Source organism: Babylonia areolata, chromosome 26 (genome assembly GCF_041734735.1).
Source record: "Babylonia areolata isolate BAREFJ2019XMU chromosome 26, ASM4173473v1, whole genome shotgun sequence".
NCBI classification, from domain to species: domain Eukaryota; kingdom Metazoa; phylum Mollusca; class Gastropoda; order Neogastropoda; family Buccinidae; genus Babylonia; species Babylonia areolata.
Window position 1 is genome coordinate 13,895,939 of NC_134901.1, and position 24,120 is coordinate 13,920,058.

Genomic DNA, 24,120 nt, shown 5'->3' on the forward strand with positions numbered 1-24,120 from the left:
TGTTTAAGTAATATACACCATACATGAATTTCCTTACTGAAGATAGTAAAGCATAGTCTATATATTTTTTTTACCTGGAATGACCGTGACTCAAGCACAATGTTTATGTAGCATACACAATACAGGAATTTCCTAAATGGGGATAACAAAGCATTCTGTATATATATTTTTTTTTACCTGGAATGACTGAGACTCTCGTACTATGTTTATGTAACATACACCATAAATGAATCTCCTTAATGCAGAGAGTAAAGTATTCTGTTTTTGTTTTTACTTGGAATGTCCACGACTCTTGTAAAATGTTTATGTTACACACTAGTACACATTCCTAAATGTCCTTACTGGAGATAACGTAGTCTGTATATATTTTTTTTATTACCTGAAATGACCTAGTCTCCAGTGCACTGTTTATGTAACATACACCATACATGAATCTCCGTAATGAGGATAATAAAGTAGTCTGTATATTCTTTTCCCTGGAATGACTGCGACCTTCATACAATGTTTACATAACATACACCGTACCTGAATTTCCTTACTGGAGATACTAAAGTATTCCGTAGTGTGTGTGTGTGTGTAGTGTGTGTGTGTGTGTGTGTGTGTGTGTGTGTGTGTGTTCTATGAAATGCATTTTGTTTTAATCTAAGCCTTATTTACTTCATAGCTTTTATAATCTCATTCATCTCTTAAGTGTGCTTTTTCATTCATATGAACACACTGGATGTTTTCCATTGTCAGATAGCGGTTGATGTGTTTTTAAAGGCATGTTTATAGTCAACTGGATGGTGTAAAGCACTTTGAGCAGCATTGGTGCTGGATATCGCGCCAAAGAAAAACTATGTATTATTATTTTTCTTTTACCTGGAGTGACCGCAACTCTAGTATAATGTTTATGTAACATACACCACACATTATCTCTTTACTGGAGATAAACTGTTCTGGGTTTGTTTGTTTTGGGGTTTGTTTAGGGGGATGGGGGTGTGTGTGTTGTTTTTTGTTGTTTTTTTTTACCTTTCCTCTGCTCAGGTGGGACAGCCATGAGGCGCAGTGACAGCAGGAACTTTATCTTCTCCTTGGGGCTCTCCTCCCCTTCCAGGGCCACGGGGGGCAGGGGGCGCAGCGGTTCAGCGGGGATCAAGCCGTTGGGGGCCTCATCCTCCAGCTCTACGGGACTGACGCTGCGCTCCCTCATCAGCTTCCGTCGCTTCCGGAACAGCTTCTGCTGCAGGTCTGTGTGGACACACAAGGAGGAGTTTTTCAGTTTCGGTTTCAGTTTCAGTCTCTCAAGGAGGTGTCACTGCGTTTGTAAATGTCAGCATTCATTAGGTTCAGTTAACTGTAGTTCAGTTCCTCAGAGAGGCGTCACTGTGTTCGGAAAATCCATACACGCTACACCACCACATCTGCCAGGCGGGTGCCTGACCAACAGCAGAACCCAACATGCTTAGTCAGGCCTTGAGTACATGCTTGTGTATTTGTGTACGCATCAGAGTGGATTTCTTCTACAGAATTTTGCCACAGAACAATACTCTCGTTGCCATGGGTTCTTTTTTTTAGTGCGTCAAGTGCGCGTTGCACACAGGACCTTGGTTTACTGTCTCATCCAAAAGACTGGACGCTCAGTTTCATTTTCCAGTCAGACTTGGGAGAAAGGGTGAGAGCAGGATTCGAACCCACGCCCTCACAGACTCACTATATTAGCAGCTGAGCATCTTAACCATTCTGCCACCTTCCTCCTACATACAAAAGGGGGACGGATTGGGAAATGAATCAGAATCAGCATCAATTTTAACTCATTCTACTCCAGGTATGAGTTAACTCTTACCATGATTACTTCCCCTGTGGACCAGGTATGAGTATTCTCGTACCAACACACTAATTTTGTTCATTGTTGCTTGGTACAGTATGCGTTCTAAACTGAACCGTTAACTCTTTCCATACGAACAGCGAAAGAGACGACGTCAACAGCATTTCACCCCAATTACCATCATCAAAATATTGCAAGCGGAAGACTCTTATACTGAAGACGTGAATGTTGACAAAGAATACCACAATTCTGACGACGGAAGCTAAAGGTTGGGTCATTCAGACACCCACTGGACATCCGAGGGGTCTGTGTAGAGGAGAAGAGAGGACTGGCTGTACTGAGTGAGTTAACGGATTCCGGAAGCATGAAAACGAAGCTTTGTTTGACCGATTAAACAAACAATTCTCCGTCAATTTTCTCCGTTTAAGTGAACCATGTTTCTTCTGCAGTGGTCTCATAAAGTGCTGGTCCTTCCTCTTCTTCTGCGTTCACTCGTATGCACACGAGTGGTCTTTTACGTGTATGACCGTTTTTACCCCGCCATGTAGGCAGCCATACTCCGTTTTCAGGGGTGTGCATGCTGGGTATGTTCTTGTTTCCATAACCCACCGAACGCTGACATGGATTACAGGATCTTTAACGTGCATATTTGATCTTCTGCTTCCATATACACATGAAGGGGGTTCAGGCACTAGCAGGTCTGCACATAATTATGTTGACCTGGGAGATCGTAAAAATCTCCACCCTTTACCCACCAGGCGCCGTCACCGTGATTTGAACCCGGGACCCTCAGATTGACAGTCCAACGCTTTAACCACTCGGCTATTGCGCCCGTCAAGCGCTGGTCCAATGGAGCTGTAGCAGGCATGCAGCTGAGGGATGGAATGAGTTAATTAGCAATTAAACAATAACAAGGTTTATATGACACGCATGCACCGTCACAAATAGCACACACAAAACCAAAGCGAACAATAAAAATGAAATGGATAAAATAGAATAAAACGTAGAACAAGAAATCTGAAAACTGGGAATAAATTTGGCATTTTGTTCTTGATGGTGGTTAGCTGTGGGTCATTGCTGTGGTGGAGGGTGGGCTGTGTGAGTGCATGTTTATTGGGTGCGTGTGTATGTGTGTGTGTGTGTGTGTGTGTGTGTGCGTGCGTGCACGCGCGTGCGTGTGTGTGTGTGCATGCGCCAAGTATGTGAGCAGTACAAATCATGCACACACACACACACACACATATTATTTCCCTCTCTCTCCCTTTCAAGCATTTATCCCTATCAAGGATTCTGTTTAGATAAAAAAAAAATCAAAAAAAAATCTGGGGATCCCAGGGATTCTTTCACCATAATTCTTGGGTGACCCAGACTACCTTCAAAGAGCCACTCTAATGCTGCACAGTCTAAACGAATTGGTATTGCTTTACAGAAAGACAGGCGTACCCACTGGTCTTAACTGTCTGTGCTTCTGAGCCAAGAAATGGCCAAGGGAAACCACTCTTCTTCGTGGCAGATGATCCAAGTGTCCAGACTGAATCTCGTATGCAGGATTTTGACTCTATTTATTCCTTCGTTCCAGAAATTTTTAGAATGTCCCTGGTGATGTGTGTAAAAGATGATTATACGTAATTTTTCAATGGCCCTAGGCGCCACATGAAATAAACTTCTTGACTTGCCCAGGGAACCATTCAGTAAAATTGCAGTGCATCCCTGCCATTTTCAAAGCCTCCAGGGACACAGGTTTTTGTCTTATCACAAGCATTGCCTACAGGATTTCCTGTAGCAAACACTGGCAAAATAAAAGCGGTCTTTACCTACGTTTTTGTCTTATCACAAGCATTGCCTACAGGATTTCCTGTAGCAAACACTGGCAAAATAAAAGCGGTCTTTATCTATGTTTTTGTCTTATCACAAGCATTGCCTACAGGATTTCCTGTAGCAAACACTGGCAAACTAAAAGCTGTCTTTATCTATGTTTTTGTCTTATCACAAGCATTGCCTACAGGATTTCCTGCAGCAAACACTGGCAAAATAAAAGCTGTCTTTATCTATGTTTTTGTCTTATCACAAGCATTGCCTACACGATTTCCTGTAGCAAACACTGGCAAACTAAAAGTTGTCTTTATCCATGTTTTTGTCTTATCACAAGCACTGCCTACAGGATTTCCTGTAGCAAACACTGGCAAACTAAAAGTTGTCTTTATCCATGTTTTTGTCTTATCACAAGCACTGCCTACAGGATTTCCTGTAGCAAACACTGGCAAACTAAAAGCTGTCTTTATCTATGTTTTTGTCTTATTACAAGCACTGCCTACAGGATTTCCTGCAGCAAACACTGGCAAACTAAAAGCTGTCTTTATCTATGTTTTTGTCTTATCACAAGCATTACCTACACGATTTCCTGTAGCAAACACTGGCAAACTAAAAGTTGTCTTTATCCATGTTTTTGTCTTATCACAAGCACTGCCTACAGGATTTCCTGTAGCAAACACTGGCAAACTAAAAGTTGTCTTTATCCATGTTTTTGTCTTATCACAAGCACTGCCTACAGGATTTCCTGCAGCAAACACTGGCAAACTAAAAGCTGTCTTTATCTATGTTTTTGTCTTATCACAAGCATTGCCTACAGGATTTCCTGTAGCAAACACTGGCAAACTAAAAGCTGTCTTTATCTGCCCACCATGACCTACCTTTCTTACACTGCTGGCTGACCAGCCCCAGACTCTCCATCATGGTGCACTTCCCCGGCGTCAACACCACCTCCCCCGGCACCGTGCTGCCCACCACCGTCATCCTCTCCCTCCTCCTCTCCTCCTCCTCCTCCAGCTCGCACTCCTCCTCACTCTCGCTGTGGTACCTCCCCTCCACTCGCGCCTTGCTCAGAAGCCTCTCACGAGCATCCAGCCGGCTGAGCGGGACAGGTTCTGACACGCTCGCCGCCACAGAGGGGAAGGTGGACAGGGAGACTGGGGGCACTGATGTTGATGTTTTGTCTTCTGACTCCACCACCACCACCGCAGGCTTGGGGGCAAGGTCTGAGCTTGAGGCGGTCACTCCCTCTCTGGAGGAGCACTCGCGAGCGAGGCTCTTGAAGTCGAACTTCTCGATGCGGTGATTGATGAGGACGTTGGAGTTGAGGAGCTTGCCCTCAGGGCCGTTGCCAAACACACGGATATTGGAGGAGGAGGAGGATGAAGATGAGGATTTCTCCTTGTCTGTCACAGAGACGTGATTGTAGTGAGCGACGTCCCCTCCACCGATGTTCAGCTGTGACGGCAGTACAGACCCCCCGCTGTGCCTTCTGTCACTGTGCTTCGTCGTCACGCTGTTCACCGGGGCGTCGTTTTCAAACGGCCGGAAGATGGCGTTCTCCCCGCTTCCCTTGGACGAGGACTTGTGTGGGGAGATGAGGGGGGGTGGCTGACCCTTGCTCTGGTCGCTGTGGGCGATGGTGGGGTGGTGGTATGCATGGCGCGACAGCTCCGAGTGCTGCTCCTGCTTGGGCAGACTGTGGTTGTCGTACTGAAACCACAACATGGCTTGGTGACAGCTCTCTCATCACCTGCACTGCACCTTTAATTCACACTCTCTCTCTCTCTCTCTCTTGCTAGACCACTGATTATTCATATCAAAAAGGAAATTTTCTATCTAAAATTACGTTTAAATAACACACTTACCATGACCCAACTAGTGCAGACTCTGGCAGGGGTCTGACATTCCTGTCCTGTGCAAACTACTATCCGCCAATGCGGAGAAAACGAAACTACGGCGGATAACCTCCCGGAAGTAGGTAACCTCCCCTTTGTCCCGCTGGCTAGTGCACTCTTTTGACGGCAATATGCCATCACCAGCGCAGCGAGCAGGGAGAACAGGAAGCGGGAGGGCGGGAGGGTCTTAAATTTGGGTCACGGTAAGTATGTTATTTAAACGTAATTTTAGATAGAAAATTTCCTTTTAATTACACATACTTAACCGTGACCCAACTAGTGCAGAATAGCGCGACAAGGTGGAGGGCTCGCCTGTTCTACTATCTGTGTGCTGTGATGGCCTAACTGATATTACACTTTGTTTAAAATTCCTGTTCTACAGCACTATGATAAAGCTCCGTTGACATTTCTTTACTTTCTCAGAGAAATATAGACATCTACTAGATAACAAACTGAAGTGTAATTGCTGAAATCACTCTGTTCATACCCAACAAACAAAAAAAAAACACCAAAAAAACCCCACCAACACATGCATACAATAATGTCATCCACCCACAATGTGCTGCACACACTGATTCTCTCCCTTCTCACAGCTCAACATGCTGTGTTTGCATCATGCCAATGTGCGCAGACCTCTCTGACTTAAACAAAAAACACACCTGTACAAAGAGGAAATAAAATCTTATCACACACTGAAAGACCTTGCACTGATAAATTGCTTGTTTCAAACAGAGAACCAGATCTGCGAGGTAAATGCTCATACACACAAGAATGTTCGGCACTGATTAATGTATTGGCCAAAAACAACAAGAAAAAAGCAAAAACCGCGAACGAAAACATATACAGAAAAACAAAAAGAGTGGTGCTTCACCACCAAAATGTATGCTCTCAAACAGAGCAGTCAAAATTTTATCACACCTTCAACATAGTCGGATAGTAGTTTGCACAGGACAGGAATCAGACCTCTGCCAGAGTCTGCACTAGTGGGTCACGGTTAACTCTCTCCATACGAACGGCGGAAGAGACGACGTTAACAGTGTTTCACCCCAATTACCATCATCAAAATATTGCAAGCGGAAGGCTTTTATACTGAAGACATGAATGTTGACAAAGAATACCACAATTCTGACGATGGAAGCTAAAGGTTGGGTCACTGAGACACCCACTGGACATCCGAGGGGTCTGTGTAGAGAAGAGAGGACTGGCCATAGTGAGTGAGTTCAGTATGTGTAATCAAACAAACTTTTCCTTCCTCCATCCCACCCCTGTGTCAGAAGTGTTCAGCAGTGATCAGGGTTCAAGGCCCCCCTTTGGCACCGTACTGTGTTCATGGGAAGGCACTTTACTCCCTACTGTCCTCACTGCCCCCCTTTGGCACCGTACTGTGTTCATGGGGAAGGCACTTTACTCCCTACTGTCCTCACTGCCCCCCTTTGGCACCGTACTGTGTTCATGGGAAGGCACTTTACTCCCTACTGTCCTCACTGCCCCCCTTTGGCACCGTACTGTGTTCATGGGAAGGCACTTTACTCCCTACTGTCCTCACTGTTTGCACTGTACTGTGTTCATGGGAAGGCACTTTACTCCCTACTGTCCTCACTGCCCCCCTTTGGCACTGTACTGTGTTCATGGGAAGGCACTTTACTCCCTACTGTCCTCACTGCCCCCCTTTGGCACCGTACTGTGTTCATGGGGAAGGCACTTTACTCCCTACTGTCCTCACTGCCCCCCTTTGGCACCGTACTGTGTTCATGGGAAGGCACTTTACTCCCTACTGTCCTCACTCCACCTGCAAGTCAATGGGTACCTGACTTCTTCTTCTTCTGTGTTCGTGGTCTGCAACTCCCACGTTCAGTCGCATGTACACTAGTGGGCTTTTATTTGTATGACCGTTTTAACCCCCACCATGCAGGCAGCCATACTCCGCTTTCGGGGGTGTGCATGCTGGGTATGTTCTTGTTTCTATAACCCACTGACCGCTGACATGGATTACAGGTTCTGTAACGTGCGTATTTGATCTTTTGCTTCCATATACACATGAAGGGGGTTCAGGCACTGGCAGGTCTGCACATATGTTGACCTGGGAGATCAGAAAAATCTCCACCCTTTACCCACCAGGCGCCTTCATCGAGATTCGAACCCGGGACCCTCAGATTGAAAGTCCAACGCTTTAACCACTCGGCTATTGCGCCCATCGGTACCCGACTTCGAACAGGGAAGATTAATACAGCAGAAACAGAGGCCTTGGCCCTGCCTTCCAATGCCAAGCCCTGGACTGTGGACAGGAATTCACAGCCCTTACAGCCATATGGGACCTGTCACTTTTTAACTTTTAACTCTTCCGCCGCCAAAAGGAGGAGTTTGTATTATACTCCATGTTTGGTGTTAAATATACTTACCATGTCAAACTGATGCAAACTAGGCCTATTGGTTTGCTCTGCTTGGCCAAATTTCGCGCGGCTAACGGTGAAAAGACGGGCCCACTCTCCTGGCACAAAAATTTCAGACCTGATGCTCTCAGTCATACGATACTGCTCATGTCAGAACAACACAGTGGACTTATTCACTTCAAACGCATCATGGGGGGAGCATTAATAAATTTCCAGTTGCACAGGAAAGGTGGCTGTAGCTGTCAAGCTCTGTTACAATGTGATCAACGAACTGTTAAAATGATCCCTCGATGTTGATTTCAGTCACTAAGTGGACTAACGTTGCCTGAGACTTAACCCCACCCACACAAAGAAGCAACAGTTACTCCCCTCTGCCCCCCCGATCCCCCACCCTACCTTGTAGTGATCATGGTTGCGATGGGAGGACGAAGACACGGAGGCAACAGCAGAGGACAGGTAGTGGTTCTTGTCCTGGCTGGCCTCTGAGGTGCGACTGGTGGGGCGGGAGCTGTGGTGGGCGTGGGGATGGGGGTGGTGGGACGTGTCCTGGTCTCTGGGTGTGCCCTGGCTGATGGAGCCTCCCTTACCTGCACACACACGCGCACACACACACACACACGCACGCACACATGCACACACACGCACACACACACACGCACACCAAACCACATACGCACATACCAAACTTCAGTGAATGCAAGCGACAACAAAAAAGATATTACTTTCAGTGACATCACTCTCAATCTTTAAAACAGATTTTTTTAAAAAAGAGTAATGATGGAAATGATATGATAAATGTGGACATTTATTAAAGGTACAAGTAAATCTCTGTTTTACCTCTGTTTTTTGTTTTGTTTTGTTTTTTTGTTACTTACAGACTGTGCCAATTCATTTGAAAATGACACTTTCATAATTGTTTTTTTATATCATTATTGTCACTAATATCATACCACTATAATCAACAATATTATACAACAAAAGCGACAGATCTGAGCTTGGCTGATGAAATGTTCCAAGACTGACAGACAACAGACAGACAGACTGATACGTAGACTGGTTGTAATGATCCACTGCCATCCCTCAGAGGTCTACGAAGATGTCAAAACTGAACACACACACAAAAAAAACCACACACACACACACACAAAAACACATCCCTCTCTCCAACATAAAAAAAGATAAACTAAACAAACAGAAAGAAAAATAAAATAAAGGTACAGCTGACCCTCCTCACTTCTATGCGGAGTGTGTGGCGGCGGGGGATGAGGATGATGCTGCTGCTGCTGTTGTTGCTGTTGTTGGTGATGGTGAAGGTGGTGATGATTCGACTGTGGCTGCTGCTGCTGCTGCTGCTGCTGTTGGTGGTGGTGGTGGTGATGGGAAGGAGGAGGGTGCTGAGAATGATGCGAGCGACCATCCCTGTCCCTGTCCCTGTCGGCCTCGCGGTCACGGACGTAGTGGGTGGGCACCGACAGGATGTCTTTACGCTCTCGGTGCTCGGCCACCGTGCGCTGGTGGTGGTGGTGCTGTTTCTCCCGCTCTGCCTCGCGCAGCTTCTCTCGCTTGATGTGCTCCACCTCACGCTCCCTCTCCCGCTCTTTCTCCCTCTCCCTCTCTTTCTCCAGCTTCTCTTTCTCCCTTTCCTTCTCCCGCTGCTCCAGTTCCTGCAGCCGTTCCTCTTCCGACTTGGATCTGCCCAGGGGAGGGAAAAAGAGAGTTAAAACCCCCAGAAAACGGAGTGTGGCTGCCTACATGGTGGGGGTAAAAACGGTCATACACGTAAAAGCCCGCTCGTGTAAGTATATGAGTGAACATGGGAGTTGCAGCCCACAAACGAAGGAGAAGAGAGAGTTAAAAGTTTTCAGCTGTGTTTTCCTGATGCTAACTCTATGCTAACCCTGAATTTTCTGCTCTGACAGCTGTTATTTGCTGTGTTTTGCTCATGCAACCCTTTTCACCTGAATTTTTCTGCTTCGTTATCTGCTATTTGCTGTGTTTTCTGGATGCCATACCCCTTTTTAATCCTCATTTTTCTGCTTTAAAATCTATTGTTTGTAAACGTTGTACAGTTAGATCTAGATAAGGGAGGAACAGTTTTCAACTGTTTCTTTTTTTTTTCAGAGCTACCCCTTTTCATTCCAATTTTTCTGCTTCTATTTTAGCATTATTTGCTAAAGTTGTACAGTAATATTTTCTCATTTTCATCTGGAGTGTGTATTTTTAATTTTTGCATACAATTTCTTTGTTGAACTTTTTCAGTTATGCTTGATTATTGCAACACCACATCCAAACCACAACGCACACTGTGCGTGCATGTATGTGTACACGCTCATGCGTGCAGGAGTGTGTGCACGTGAGTGATTGTATGTGTGCGTGTATCTCTTTGTGGTGTGGTGTTGTGTGGCGTGGGGAGGTGTGTGTGTGTGTGTCTGTGTGAGTGCACGTGTGCATACATTCCTGATAAACCTTAAACGACAAACAACTCTACTCCATTCCCACAAACCTGTCAGCAGTGGCCTGCGAGGTGCGGGCATCCACAGCCTGTGCGCCGGGTGAGATGTAGGGGTACTGGTGCAGGAGGTCTGGGGGGTAGCGAGCGCCGGCGGACAGGAGGTGGTGCATGGCGGGGTGGGGCACCAGCCCTGCAGAGAAGGGCAGGAAGGAGGGCGCTGCCTGCATCATGCGGAACCGCTCCATGGCAGACATCTCCTCAAACCTGTACAGGAGGGGGGTGGGGGGTGGGGTGTTTATTCCTGATTGCTTAATTTCTTTGTCATCTCATATCTCTCTCTTCTCCTCCCTAAAGCTCGCTCTCTCTCTCTCCCTCCTCCCTCCCTCTCTTTCTCCTCTTTCTCTCTCGCTCTCTCTCCCCCCTCCCTCCCTCTCTTTCTCCTCTCTCTCGCTCTCTCCCCACCTCCCTCAAGCTTGCTCTCTCTCTCTCTCTCCTCCCTCCCTCTTTCCCCCTCTCTTTCTCCTCTCTCTCCCGCTCACTCTCTCTCTCACCCTCCCTCCCTGAAATCTGTTAGGGGCACATGGGGTGGAAGAGTGTGGGGTTAAAAATGTTGATTGATGATTTTTTTACTCCCTTTTTTTTTTCATTTGTCTCCTTGTTTCAATCAAGAAATCAATCTCGCTCTTTCTGTCTCGCTCTCTCTCTCTCACCTTTCCCTCCGTCCTTTTTTCTAATGAAAGAATGCAAAGAGAGTGGTGTGGGGTTCAAGAGAGCGAGGAAAAAGACAATACAAATGAACACTGGACAATGGGCGCAATAGCCGAGTGGTTAAAGCGTTGGACTTTCAATCTGAGGGTCCAGGGTTCGAATCACGGTGACGGCGCTTGGTAGGTAAAGGGTGGAGATTTTTACGATCTCCCAGGTCAACATATGTGCAGACCTGCTAGTGCCTGAACCCCCTTCGTGTGTATATGCAAGCAGAAGATCAAATACGCACGTTAAAGATCCTGTAATCCATGTCAGCGTTCGGTGGGTTATGGAAACAGGAACATACCCAGCATGCACACCCCCGAAAGCGGAGCATGGCTGCCTACATGGCGGGGTAAAAACGGTCATACACGTAAAATTCCACTCGTGTGCATACGAGTGAACGTGGGGGCTGCAGCCCACGAACGCAGACGAAGAAGAAGAAGAACACTGGACAAACTGTACAGAGGGTATATAACTGTTGATCAACAGTCTCCAGTACCTGTTTCTAAACACAAGAGACGGAGTGACTGATCTGGGTAACACTGAAAGAGTTGTGGCCAGGATTCATAGGCCGCTTAAAGCAAAGTGTGTGTGCATTTAGTACTGAAGCAAGATAAAATAAAAAGGACAAAAAATCACCAAACTGCCAATATTGACATCTGCATAATTATTAGAAATACTCCTATCCATGTAAACAACTCAACTTGATTACCAGTGATGATGTGATTGGGTTTCCATACAAATTCTTAGTTAACTATTTTCATTTATCCAGAAAACTCCCTTTGGTATCTAATTTTTCTCTGTCTCCCTCTCTCTCTCTCTTTTTCATATGCACGTCCCCTCCTCTCCCCCACCATCACCCATTTCACCTCCACCACCACACACCGCCAATGTATTGTGGCCAAAGGCCCATGTACAATAAAATGTTCTGAATTGGAATTTTCATATGCACATGTGCATGCAGACACACACACACACACAGACACACACACACACACTTAAACTTTTTAATTAGATATATGTTATATTGTTATGTTTTTTTTGTTTATTTTTTAAACAAAACTTAAATCAATAATTTTCACACACACACACACACTTTCACTTACTCGTATGCGTACACAGTAATTCCCCCCCCCCCCCCCCTCACCCCCTCCTCCCACTCAATTTTTTTCCTTCCCTCGTCTAATATCACTTACAGTGAAAAGACGTTAAACTAAAGAATGAACACACACACATGCACGCACACACACCTCAAAGCTGACTGGTAGGCGGCGGCATGGTGCTGAAGGAATGCAGGGTGGTAGGCAGCGAAGGCAGGGTCAAGGGCGTAGGGTGGGAGGGCGGCGGCCGCCGCCGCTGCCCGGTGAAGGTCATCCTCAGGTCGATAGGGGTGAAAACCTCGCGACAGGCCGTCATCCCGAGAGGTGCTGGCACCAGAAGGAGCTCCCCTGAAAATGACAAGACACACAACTCTGTGGGTTCAAAATAAAAAGCACAACTCAATTATTCCCTCTACAGTTCTTCTTCTTCTGCGTTCACTTGTATGCACACGAGTGGGCTTTCCTTGTATGACAGTTTTTACCCCGCCATGTAGGCAGCCATACTCCGTTTTCGGGGGTGTGCATGCTGGGTATGTTCTTGTTTCCATAACCCACCGAACGCTGACATGGATTACAAGATCTTTAACGTGCGTATTTGATCTTCTGCTTGCATATACACATGAAGGGGGTTCAGGCACTAGCAGGTCTGCACATATGTTGACCTGGGAGATCGTAAAAATCTCCACCCTTTACCCACCAGGCGCCGTCACCGTGATTCGAACCCGGGACCCTCAGATTCACAGTCCAACGCTTTAACCACTAGGCTATTGTGCCCGTCTCCCTCTACAGTTAAAATGACTTATCTTAGTCCGGAGAATCGTTTACTGTTGTGACCGAAGGGACAAGCGACGTGATTTATTGTTGGTTTACACAAAAAAATTGCAAAATAGTTTGGGTGACTTCTCCCTTTTACTTTTTCTTCTTTTGTGTTTGTTCTTGTTGCTTATAGTCTAGCTGGCCACACAGGGCCATATCAGGACTGTCAAACCATACAAATGCTCAACCGCGTCAACACAAAACTGTCACATTTATTTTTTTTTAAAAACCCACTAAGACAAACTCACAAAACACAGTTCATGTCACATTATCCCAACCATTTAGCTCCTTATGGCAAATAAGGCTAGGCCATGCTGAGGACACCAGCCATTCTGCTTAATTTATCATCCCCAGATTTAAAAAACCGTTAAAAAGGAAAAAAAAACAATACTTCAAAGCCAAACAAAAAAATACATAAAAAAGGCCACGTAGGCAAATAACACTATAATGGGTAGTCAGAGCCCATCCCAGTGTTAACAATTTCACTATCAAATCACCAGAGCAAAACAACACAGATAGCCCATCACAGACTGTGGAAATGAGAAAAAAAAGTGTCAAGGCTTGCTTGAAAAAAAGAAAGGGGAATGGACTGAGAAGACAGAAAAAGAAGACAACAGTGAAGAAAGAAAAAAGACAGAAACAAAGAGAGAGACAGAAAAGAGGAAATTTCTAGCACAGAATTTCCAGGGGATGCTATTCATACTGAAAGACCCCCGGCATCCCCCTGGTGGGTCTTATTTGTTTGTTTGTCAATTATGGTGAAGGACCTCCAAAGTCTCTCTTGGCATCAGTGTTATTCTGTTGAGACGGAGATAGTCTGGCATCAAGCCAAAAACAATACCCCCCTCTCCCCTCAATCCTACTGTCAATATTTCACACAGAGATATGTTGCCAAAAGAAAGAGAAAAAAAAGAAGAAAACAAACAAACAAAAAAATCAGTACTCAACTCAATGTAATGCAACAGATCACAGCACAGCACAGCATGATACAACACCATAACAGCACAAAACACAACATCATAACACACCACAACATAGCATACCATAACACAGCATACCACAACATACCAAAGCACAGCACACCACAGCATAACACACCACAACATCTCACACCACAGCACACCACAGCATACCACAACACAGCATACCACAACATACCATAACACAGCACACCACAAAACAGCACACCACAACACAGCACACCACAACATATCACAACACAGTACACCACATCACAGCACACCACAATATACCATAACACAACACAGCACACCACAACACAGCATACCACAGCACACCACAACACAGCATACCACAACATAGCACACCACAGCATACCACAAGACAGCACACCACAACATACCACAACACAGCACGCCACAGCACACTACAGCATGCCACAACACAGCACACCACAACATACCACAACACAGCACGCCACAGCACACCACAGCATGCCACAACACAGCACACCACAACATACCACAACACAGCACGCCACAGCACACCACAGCATGCCACAACACAGCACACCACAACATACCACAACACAGCACGCCACAGCACACCACAACATACAACATAGCACACCACAACATACTACAACACAGCACACCACAACATACCACAACACAGCACACCACAACATACCACAACACAGCACAGCACACCACAACATACCACAACACAGCACACCACAACATACTACAACACAGCACACCACAACATACCACAACACAGCACACCACAACATACTACAACACAGCACGCCACAACATACCACAACACAGCACGCCACAACATACCACAACACAGCACGCCACAGCACACCACAACACAGCACGCCACAACATACCACAAAACAGCACACCACAACACAGCACACCACAACATACCACAAAACAGCACACCACAACATACCACAACACAGCACGCCACAACACAGCACACCACAACATACCACAACACAACATACCACAACACAGCACGCCACAACACAGCACACCACAACACAGCACACCACAACACAGCACACCACAACATACCACAACACAGCACACCACAACACAGCACACCACAACACAGCACACCACAACACAGCACACCACAACACAGCACACCACAACATACCACAACACAGCATACCACAACACAGCACACCACAGCATACCACAACACAGCACACCACAGCATACCACAACACAGCACACCACACACAGCACACCACAACACAGCACACCACAACACACCACAACACAGCACACCACAGCACACCACAACACAGCACACCACAACATACCACAAAACAGCACACCACAACATACCACAACACAGCACGCCACAGCACACCACAACACAGCACACCACAACATACCACAACACAGCACACCACAACATACCACAACACAGCACGCCACAGCACACCACAACACAGCACACCACAACATACCACAACACAGCACGCCACAACACAGCACACCACAACACAGCACACCACAACACAGCACACCACAACATACCACAACACAGCACACCACAACACAGCATACCACAACACAGCACACCACAACACAGCATGCCACAGCACACCACAACACAGCACACCACAACACAGCATACCACAACACAGCATACCACAGCACACCACAACACAGCATGCCACAGCACACCACAACACAGCACACCACAACATACCACAACACAGCACACCACAACACAGCACGCCACAACACAGCACACCACAACATACCACACCGCAGCATACCACAACACACCACACCACAAAACAACACACCACACCACAACACAGCACAACACATCATACCACAACACACCACACCACAACACAGCACAACACATCATACCACAACACACCACACCACAACACACCATATCACAACACAGCACACCACAACATACCACAGCACACCATACCACAACATACCACAACACAGCACACCACAACACAACACACCACACCACAGCACACAACAACACAACATACCACAACACAGCACACCATAACATACCACAACACACACCATAACATACCACAACACAGCACACCACAACATAACACAACACAACACAGTACACAACAGCACAGCGCAGCACAACATACCACAACACAGCACACCACAACATACCATAACACAACACAACACAGTACACAACAGCACAGCGCAGCACAACATACCACAACACAGCACACCACAACATACCATAACACAACACAGTACACAACAGCACAGCACACCGCAACATACCACAACACAGCACACCACAACACAACACAACCAATACAGAACTACCACCACACACCACCCCCAACCCATCCGGAGCCTCAAGACCAACTCACAGTCGTGTGGGGGTCTGGGAGCTGTCCTTGCCGGACGCTCGATCGTCCTCCCTGGAGTGAGAGGAGTGGGGGCGCTGGTCACGTTCGTGCTTGGCGTTGTAGTGGTCGTACGAAGAGGCCGTGCTGTGGGCTGACGGCACTCGGTCGTTACTCTGAGGACAAACAAAGATTTCAGTGAAAAGTCATCAACATCATTCTGCAGGCAACACACTTCACGTGAAAGTTCTGGAACTTTTACCCAACCTATCTCACTCAGCCAGCACCCCGTGGGTCCACCAAAGCAAAGGATGGTCAGATGTTTCATCATGAGGTGGCCGCTATGCTTGTGACCATGGTTTTCCCCCCCCCCGAGGCAAAGAAAGCAGCACCTGTGGACTGCCCACACTGTGACTGCGACAGACATACCCAGGTAAAGAAAGCAGCACCTGTGAACTACCCACACTGTGACTGTGACAGACATACCCAGGCAAAGACAGCAGCACCTGTGGACTGCCCACACTGTGACTGTGACAGACATACCCAGGCAGAGAAAGCAGCACCTGTGGACTGCCCACACTGTGACAGCGACAGACATACCCAGGCAAAGAAAGCAGCACCTGTGGACTGCCCACACTGTGACTGTGACAGACATACCCAGGCAAAGAAAGCAGCACCCGTGGACTGCCCACACTGTGACTGTGACAGACATACCCAGGCAAAGAAAGCAGCACCTGTGGACTGCCCACACTGTGACAGCGACAGACATACCCGGGCAAAGAAAGCAGCACCTGTGGACTGCCCACACTGTGACTGTGACAGACATACCCAGGCAAAGAAAGCAGCACCTGTGGACTGCCCACACTGTGACTGTGACAGACATACCCAGGCAAAGAAAGCAGCACCTGTGGACTGCCCACACTGTGACAGCGACAGACATACCCAGCCAAAGAAAGCAGCACCTGTGGACTGCCCACACTGTGACAGCGACAGACATACCCGGGCAAAGAAAGCAGCACCTGTGGACTGCCCACACTGTGACTGTGACAGACATACCCAGGCAAAGAAAGCAACACCTGTGGACTGCCCACACTGTGACTGTGACAGACATACCCAGGCAAAGAAAGCAGCACCTGTGGACTGCCCACACTGTGACTGTGACAGACATACCCAGGAAAAGAAAGCAGCACCTGTGGACTGCCCACACTGTGACTGTGACAGACATACCCAGGCAAAGAAAGCAGCACCTGTGGACTGCCCACACTGTGACTGTGACAGACATACCCAGGCAAAGAAAGCAGCACCTGTGGACTGCCCACACTGTGACTGTGACAGATATACCCAGGTAAAGAAAGCAGCACCTGTGGACTGCCCACACTGTGACTGTGACAGACATACCCAGGCAAAGACAGCAGCACCTGTGGACTGCCCACACTGTGACTGCGACAGACATACCCAGGCAAAGACAGCAGCACCTGTGGACTGCCCACACTGTGACAGACATACCCAGGCAAAGACAGCAGCACTTGTGGACTGCCCACACTGTGACTGCGACAGACATACCCAGGCAAAGAAAGCAGCACCTGTGGACTGCCCACACTGTGACTGTGACAGACATACCCAGGCAAAGAAAGCAGCACCTGTGGACTACCCACACTGTGACTGTGACAGACATACCCAGGTGTGGGTGTGTACGGGGGAGGACTCAAAAAGAGGAGTGTGGAAGTAATACCATTGAAACGGTGTAGATGATGGGGCAGAGAGAGAAAAAAAAACAAAAAAATAAAAAAAACACAGCATCAAACAAATGCAGAAGCTCATAAAAATTAGAGCTCTCTTCAAACAGCACAGGATGAACAGACAAACAACTCCGTTACACACAGACTAATCTGTTACCTGTCGACCATCCGTGGGGTGAGATATGGTCTGCGTGGGGGCGATGGTTACAACGGGCGGGGAGTTGAGCGTTGCCGTCTGACTGGTGTAGAGAAGGGGAGGGGGTTGGGGTGCCCGTTTGGGGGTGGTGGACCGCGGACTGCTGTTGTTGATGGGGGAGCCGTTGTGTTTGGCCACCGTCGCCAGTACCGCCGCCTCCTCTGCAAGACGACAACAATCATCACAGTAATACACCCCCGAAAATGGAGTATGGCTGCCTACATTGCGGAGTAAAAACGGTCATGCACGTAAACGCCCACTCGTGTGCATAGGAGTGAAAGTGGGAGTTGCAGCCCACGAACGCAGAAGAAGAAAAAGAAGTCACAGCAATACACGATGTCATCTCAACTTGATTTATCATATTTATCTACTTATTTTCATTTATCTATCTATTCATTTACTCATGATCTTTGATCATGCATTTTTCTTTTTTTCTTTTTTTTTTCTTCTTTTTTTTTTTGGTCCATCTGTCTGTCTATGTTATTTTATTGAATTTCATTTTATTCTATTTTTTATCTGTCTGTCTATGTTATTTTATTCTATTTATTTTATTCTGTTATTTTATTCTATGCCAAACACGCATGTCCCCGAATACGGAGAATGGCTGCCAACATGGCAGGGCAAAAGCAGCCATGACACATAACAACCCAATCTTGCATGTGTATGTAAGATCACATGTGTGTGTGTGTGCGTGCGTGCATATGAGTGTGTGCACAAGTTCTTGTATTGTAATGCAGATGTATGTATCCTAAATTCTACTGGATCTGTGTTTGTGTATGATCTTCGATTTACGTTTGTACCTTTTTATGTAATACCCCCACCCCCTTCCAATATTCCTTGTGACTCCAGTACACTTGGTAATAAAGACATGTTCTATTCTATTCTATTCTATGCAAGTGAGCGTGGGAGCTGCATCACTACATGAACACACACACACACAAAAAAAAAAGGGGGGCGGGGGGGCGCTGGGGGGGGGGGGAAGAAATCCCTGACGCTAACCACAACGTCCACCAAAAAAGAGACAGGGACAGGAGTTACCCACCTTGAGGATCTTTGGCCTGATGGGCCAACTTCCTCAGGGCAGCAGAGAAACTGGCGCTGGTGGCGGCGCTGCCCGCGGCGTTGACCCCGGCCAGGGAGAGGCCGTTGCTGGGCGACCCCTGGGAGAGGGGGGGCACGGTGGCCGTCTTGGGGGTCATCTTGACACTGCTGGCCGGGCTCAGCATGCTCAGCCCTATAGGTTTGGATCCCTGGCTCAGTCCTGGAACAGAGAGAGAGAGGGTGGGTTCATTATTATACATGGGTGGGACGGAGTGATCTTTTTTTTTTTATATTTACTGAAATGTTTGCACTCAGAAGAACCATGGACTATGCAAGAAAAAACAACAAACTCTTCATAAAAGAATAAAATGAAATAATTTTTAAAAATTTCAACAACAACAAAAAAAACACACAAAAAACCCCCATAAATCATTCATTTAAAAAATTGCCAAAATACTGGCCAGGAAAACTGTATCATACTGAAGGTGAAGGTTGTATTGCTGGATTTTCTGTCTAAATCTTACATCAAAAACATATGTATATTCCTCTTGTCTACACTGCCAATCCTGAGCTAAGGAGTGTTCTGGGACTACTTTCACCCATGCATCTATCTATCACATCCTCCTGACACGATCAAAAAGAGCAATGCAAAATTTTTTTTTTCTTTTTTTTTTTTTTTTTAAATACAAAGGCTGCAGATGAGAACAGCATGTATGTACATGTGGATTTTCATAGTGAGTGCGAACAAAAGGAGACAAAGGAGATGAAAGAGACACACATCACACATGACTCACACCTGTCTGTGTGCAGCCAAGGGATGAAAAAGAGTGTGTGGTGTGTGTGTGTGTGTGTGTGTGTGTGCGTATGTGTGTGTGGTGTGTGTGTGTGTGTGTGTGTGTGTGTGTGTGTGTGTGTGCGTGTGCGTGTGTGTGCGTGGTGTGTGTGTGTGTGTGTGTGTGTGTGTGTGTGTGCGTGTGCGTGCACATGCGCGTCTGTGTGACTGTGTGTGTTTGGAGGAGGGAGTAACAAACTTTCCTTCAGACACCGACACCGACACCCATAACTAGACAGGTTATGGAAATATTTGTTGTGCAACCTGACCCCTTCCTTCACAAACCCCTGCTAAACACAGGCCATGCCTTCCCCTCTCCAAAAGCAAATCAAAATAAAGCTCAACACTGCCCCTATTGAAAAAGGACCCCACCCCCCTACGCCCTCTCTCTCTCTTCTCTCCTACACCTCTACCTCCTTCTGGCTAGATTTTTCATTTTCTTTCTCTCTCTTTCTGACCGAACCAGATAAATTATTTTCTTAAATATTTATACATACGTATCTTTTTAAAAAGTTTATCACAAGTTAGAATGTTTGAACAGGTAAGCCCCCCTGCTGACAGGTAAGCCCCCCTGCTAACAGGCAAAGCTGTACAAAAGTTTCGCTAGCTTCGAATGTTACCGATGGGAAAAATAGACAGGAAAGTGGGTCCATGTTTGAACCATTTAAATAGTATTTCTGCTCATAACTTCATTTTTGTTTTTTTCTTTTAAAAGTTTTAGGTTAGTCATGCCTTTGCCTTTACAGTCTAGTCCCACCAGCTCTCTCTCTCTCTCTCTCTCTCTCTCTCACACACACACACACACACACACGCACATAAACACGCACACATTTCACAGATCATATACTGGATTGGAAACAATAACTTTCTTTTCCATTAACCTATTCTCCCATGACAGAACACAGGCCTGCCTACATTAAGTACACATAGTGATTCTCTTCCCCCCTCTCTCTCCCTCTAACACACACAAACACACCTCTTTCACAAATAACAAAACCAACCAAGGTCTACAATAACTTCAGACACACCACACTTAAATGCCTCCTCCCCCCCCCCCCCCCAACACCAACCCCCTCTCCTTGAAACATTTTCCTTCCCTCTGACCTGCCCCATCCCCCTTTCCCTCCACACTCACCCCTCACCCGACACTCAGAGCAGTCAGGGTATATATCATCCTCCACATATGTACCACCCATACCTCCCCACCACCTGTCACCTGTGGAGGAAGCAAGCAAGCAAGCAAGCTACCTGCAGCTCCTCAGCCTACCTCTATCTACTCTTCCTCTTTCTATTATTTGGCCAAAAGCCACACACCACCACCACCACCATCACCATGCACAACCTCCCCAGAAACACACACACACACAAACATGCCATACTCTCTCCCTCTCTCTCTCTCTCACACACACACACACACACACACCACACGCTCTCTCTCTCTCTCAAACACACACACACACACATATGCCATACTCTCTCTCTCTCTCTCTCTCTCTCTCTCTCTCTCTCACACACACACACACACACACACACAAGACACCCCATCCAGGTGAGTCTAACCTGACGAGGAATGCAACAGCAACACAACAGGGTGAAGGGGATAGGAGGAGGGAACAACCCCCCACCCCCACCCCCTCCTAGTTGTAGTGCAGTGCAGCACAGTTGGTGGATGATGGGGGTGGGGGGGGATGGAGGAAGAGATCTCTACAGTACAGATACCACTAAAGCATACAGTCTGTATGGCAAGGAAAACAAAAAGCAGGTGAAGGGAGGGGGAGGGGGTGGGGGTGGGGGGGTGTTGGTGGAGGAGGAAGAGGGATTGGGGGGGCGGGGGGGGGGGGGGGGGCGGGGTCGAGGAAGAGCAAGCTCTCTGAAGGAGTTGGAGGCAGGGAGGGGGGGGGGGAGTGACAAACAAGCAAGCATGATCCCCCCTCCCTTGTGTGCTGGGTTTGCCTTCACAAGGGTGGCAGGGGGTGAGGGGTGAATAGGTGGGTGTGTGGGGGGGTGGGGGTGGGCGGGGCAGCAATAGGGATTAGTATTTGATTTGGGGCTGGAGGTGGGTAAGGGTGGGGGTGTGTGACTTTTTGTTCCTTTCTTTCTTCCCCCACTTCCCTCTCTCTCTCTCTCTCTCTCTCTCTCCCCAGTAGCAGGAAACATTACATTTCCTCCTCCTCGGGAATAAGTAGATCACAGATATTTCAGAATCCTAGCAAGTAAGTCAGTGAGAGAGATGCTTTTCATTTCCTCCGCTGAGAGATCATGGGTATTCCTTCGTTCATTCTTTTTTGCTTTTTTTTTTGTTTGTTGTTGTTTTGTTTTGCTTTTCTGGTACAACCAAGAGAGTCAACAATCCAGAGAAAGCTAGCAAGCAAGCAAGGAGGATGGAGAGGAGATGATGAAGAAGATGAAGAATCGGATTTCTGAGCCAGATTCTGCGAGTGAGAGGGTAGGTGGGTGGATAGCTGGTTTGATGAGTGAGCTGGTGATTGACAGGGAGTAAGGGTAGGGAGGGCGAGACCGTGATGGAGTGCCCTGGCAGCCTATCGTGGGCTAAAGGTTAAAGGGGAGAGGGGGGGGGGGGGGAGGATGAGCGGGAGGCAGGGTGTGCAAGGGGTGCAGTTGCTCCCGTTGTCACACTACACACACCACCGCCGCTTTACTTTCAATCAACAAGACTCCTTCACTTGTCTTCAACCTCAACCATCGTTGGTGCTTATTTCACATCCAACCCCCCACCCCCACACCCTCTCTTCCCTCCACTTCTTCCCTCTCCCTGCACACACACACACACACACACACACACACACACACACAACTAACTCTCTCTCTCTCTCTCTCTCTCTCTCTCTCTCTCCTACACAGTCTGTTTATTCATTCAGATCTCAAAATACACTTCTGCAAATAACAGACAGAAAAACCGCCTGCCTCTCTTTGAACAAAAAGAGGTGTGCGTGCTTGCGTGTGTGTGTGTGTGTGTGTGTGTGTGTGTGTGTGTGTGTGTGTGTGTGTGTGTGTGCTGTATTCATACACGTGTAAGAATGTGTACAGGGTAAAGATGAGTAAGCATTTATGAGTGTGATTTCTCTCCGTCCATCCCCCATCCCTTTTAATTTCCAAGCCATGTTTTGTAAATTGTAGCCACTGCACACTGCAAGGGAAAAGGAATGTAATGGGGGGGGGGGGGGGGAGAGACACACACACACACATATGCACGCGCGCGCGCGCACACACACACTCAAACACACGCACGCATGCACGCACACACACACACACACACACACACGCACGCACACACACACACACACACACACACACACACACACACACACACACACACACACACACACACACCAGTGAGTTGGGAAGAGAGAAGGAAGGTAAACAAAAAGGCACAGACGTGGGCCAGGGTGACGCAGCAGTTAATTTATAAGAACGTGACATCCTCCTCCTCCTCCCTCCCCCCCCCCCCTCTTCTTCATGCCTCCCCACTGGTTTTACATTAAATTTCCTTGTGTCATCAACAGGTCTCTCCCCTCTGACTTGAAAAGACAGAGCCTTGTCACTTTGTAGGATGTTGAAAACAATACATGTTGTTGAATATACTAATAACTTCTCTTTTTTCTTCTTCTTCTTCTCCTAATATTGCATAAGCTATTTCTTGGGGTGATTTGTTCAAAGGAGTTACTGTGTCAAGGGTAGTTCATTCCATTCTGTTACAATATGCGTGGAGTGATGGCCTAGAGGTAATGCGTCCGCCTAGGAAGCGAGAGAATCTGAGTGCGCTGGTTCGAATCATGGCTCAGCCGCCGATATTTTCCCCCCCTCCACTAGACCCTGAGTGGTGGTCTGGACGCTAGTCATTCGGATGAGACGATAAACCAAGGTCCCGTGTGCAGCATGCACTTGGCGCACATAAAAGAACACACGTCAACAAAAGTGTTGTTCCTGGCAAAATT

At 47.2% G+C, this 24,120-nt stretch overlaps 1 protein-coding gene across 2 annotated transcripts in view; it reads right to left on the minus strand.

Annotated features, from left to right (window-relative positions):
- The window catches only part of LOC143300195 (uncharacterized), a 167,252-nt gene that overhangs the window by 11,219 nt on the left and 131,913 nt on the right, over positions 1–24,120 (minus strand). The window contains exons 3-11 of one of the 2 annotated variants that reach the window (XM_076613757.1): positions 19,334–19,552; positions 18,253–18,452; positions 16,381–16,532; positions 12,357–12,554; positions 10,408–10,620; positions 9,139–9,596; positions 8,301–8,491; positions 4,498–5,329; positions 1,012–1,230 (exon numbers count right to left, since the gene is read on the minus strand). In XM_076613757.1, the coding sequence (XP_076469872.1) occupies positions 1,012–1,230; positions 4,498–5,329; positions 8,301–8,491; positions 9,139–9,596; positions 10,408–10,620; positions 12,357–12,554; positions 16,381–16,532; positions 18,253–18,452; positions 19,334–19,552 (2,682 nt within the window). Of the gene's footprint in view, positions 1–1,011; positions 1,231–4,497; positions 5,330–8,300; positions 8,492–9,129; positions 9,597–10,407; positions 10,621–12,356; positions 12,555–16,380; positions 16,533–18,252; positions 18,453–19,333; positions 19,553–24,120 lie in introns of both variants that reach the window. The other variant, XM_076613756.1, reaches the window with a different exon arrangement.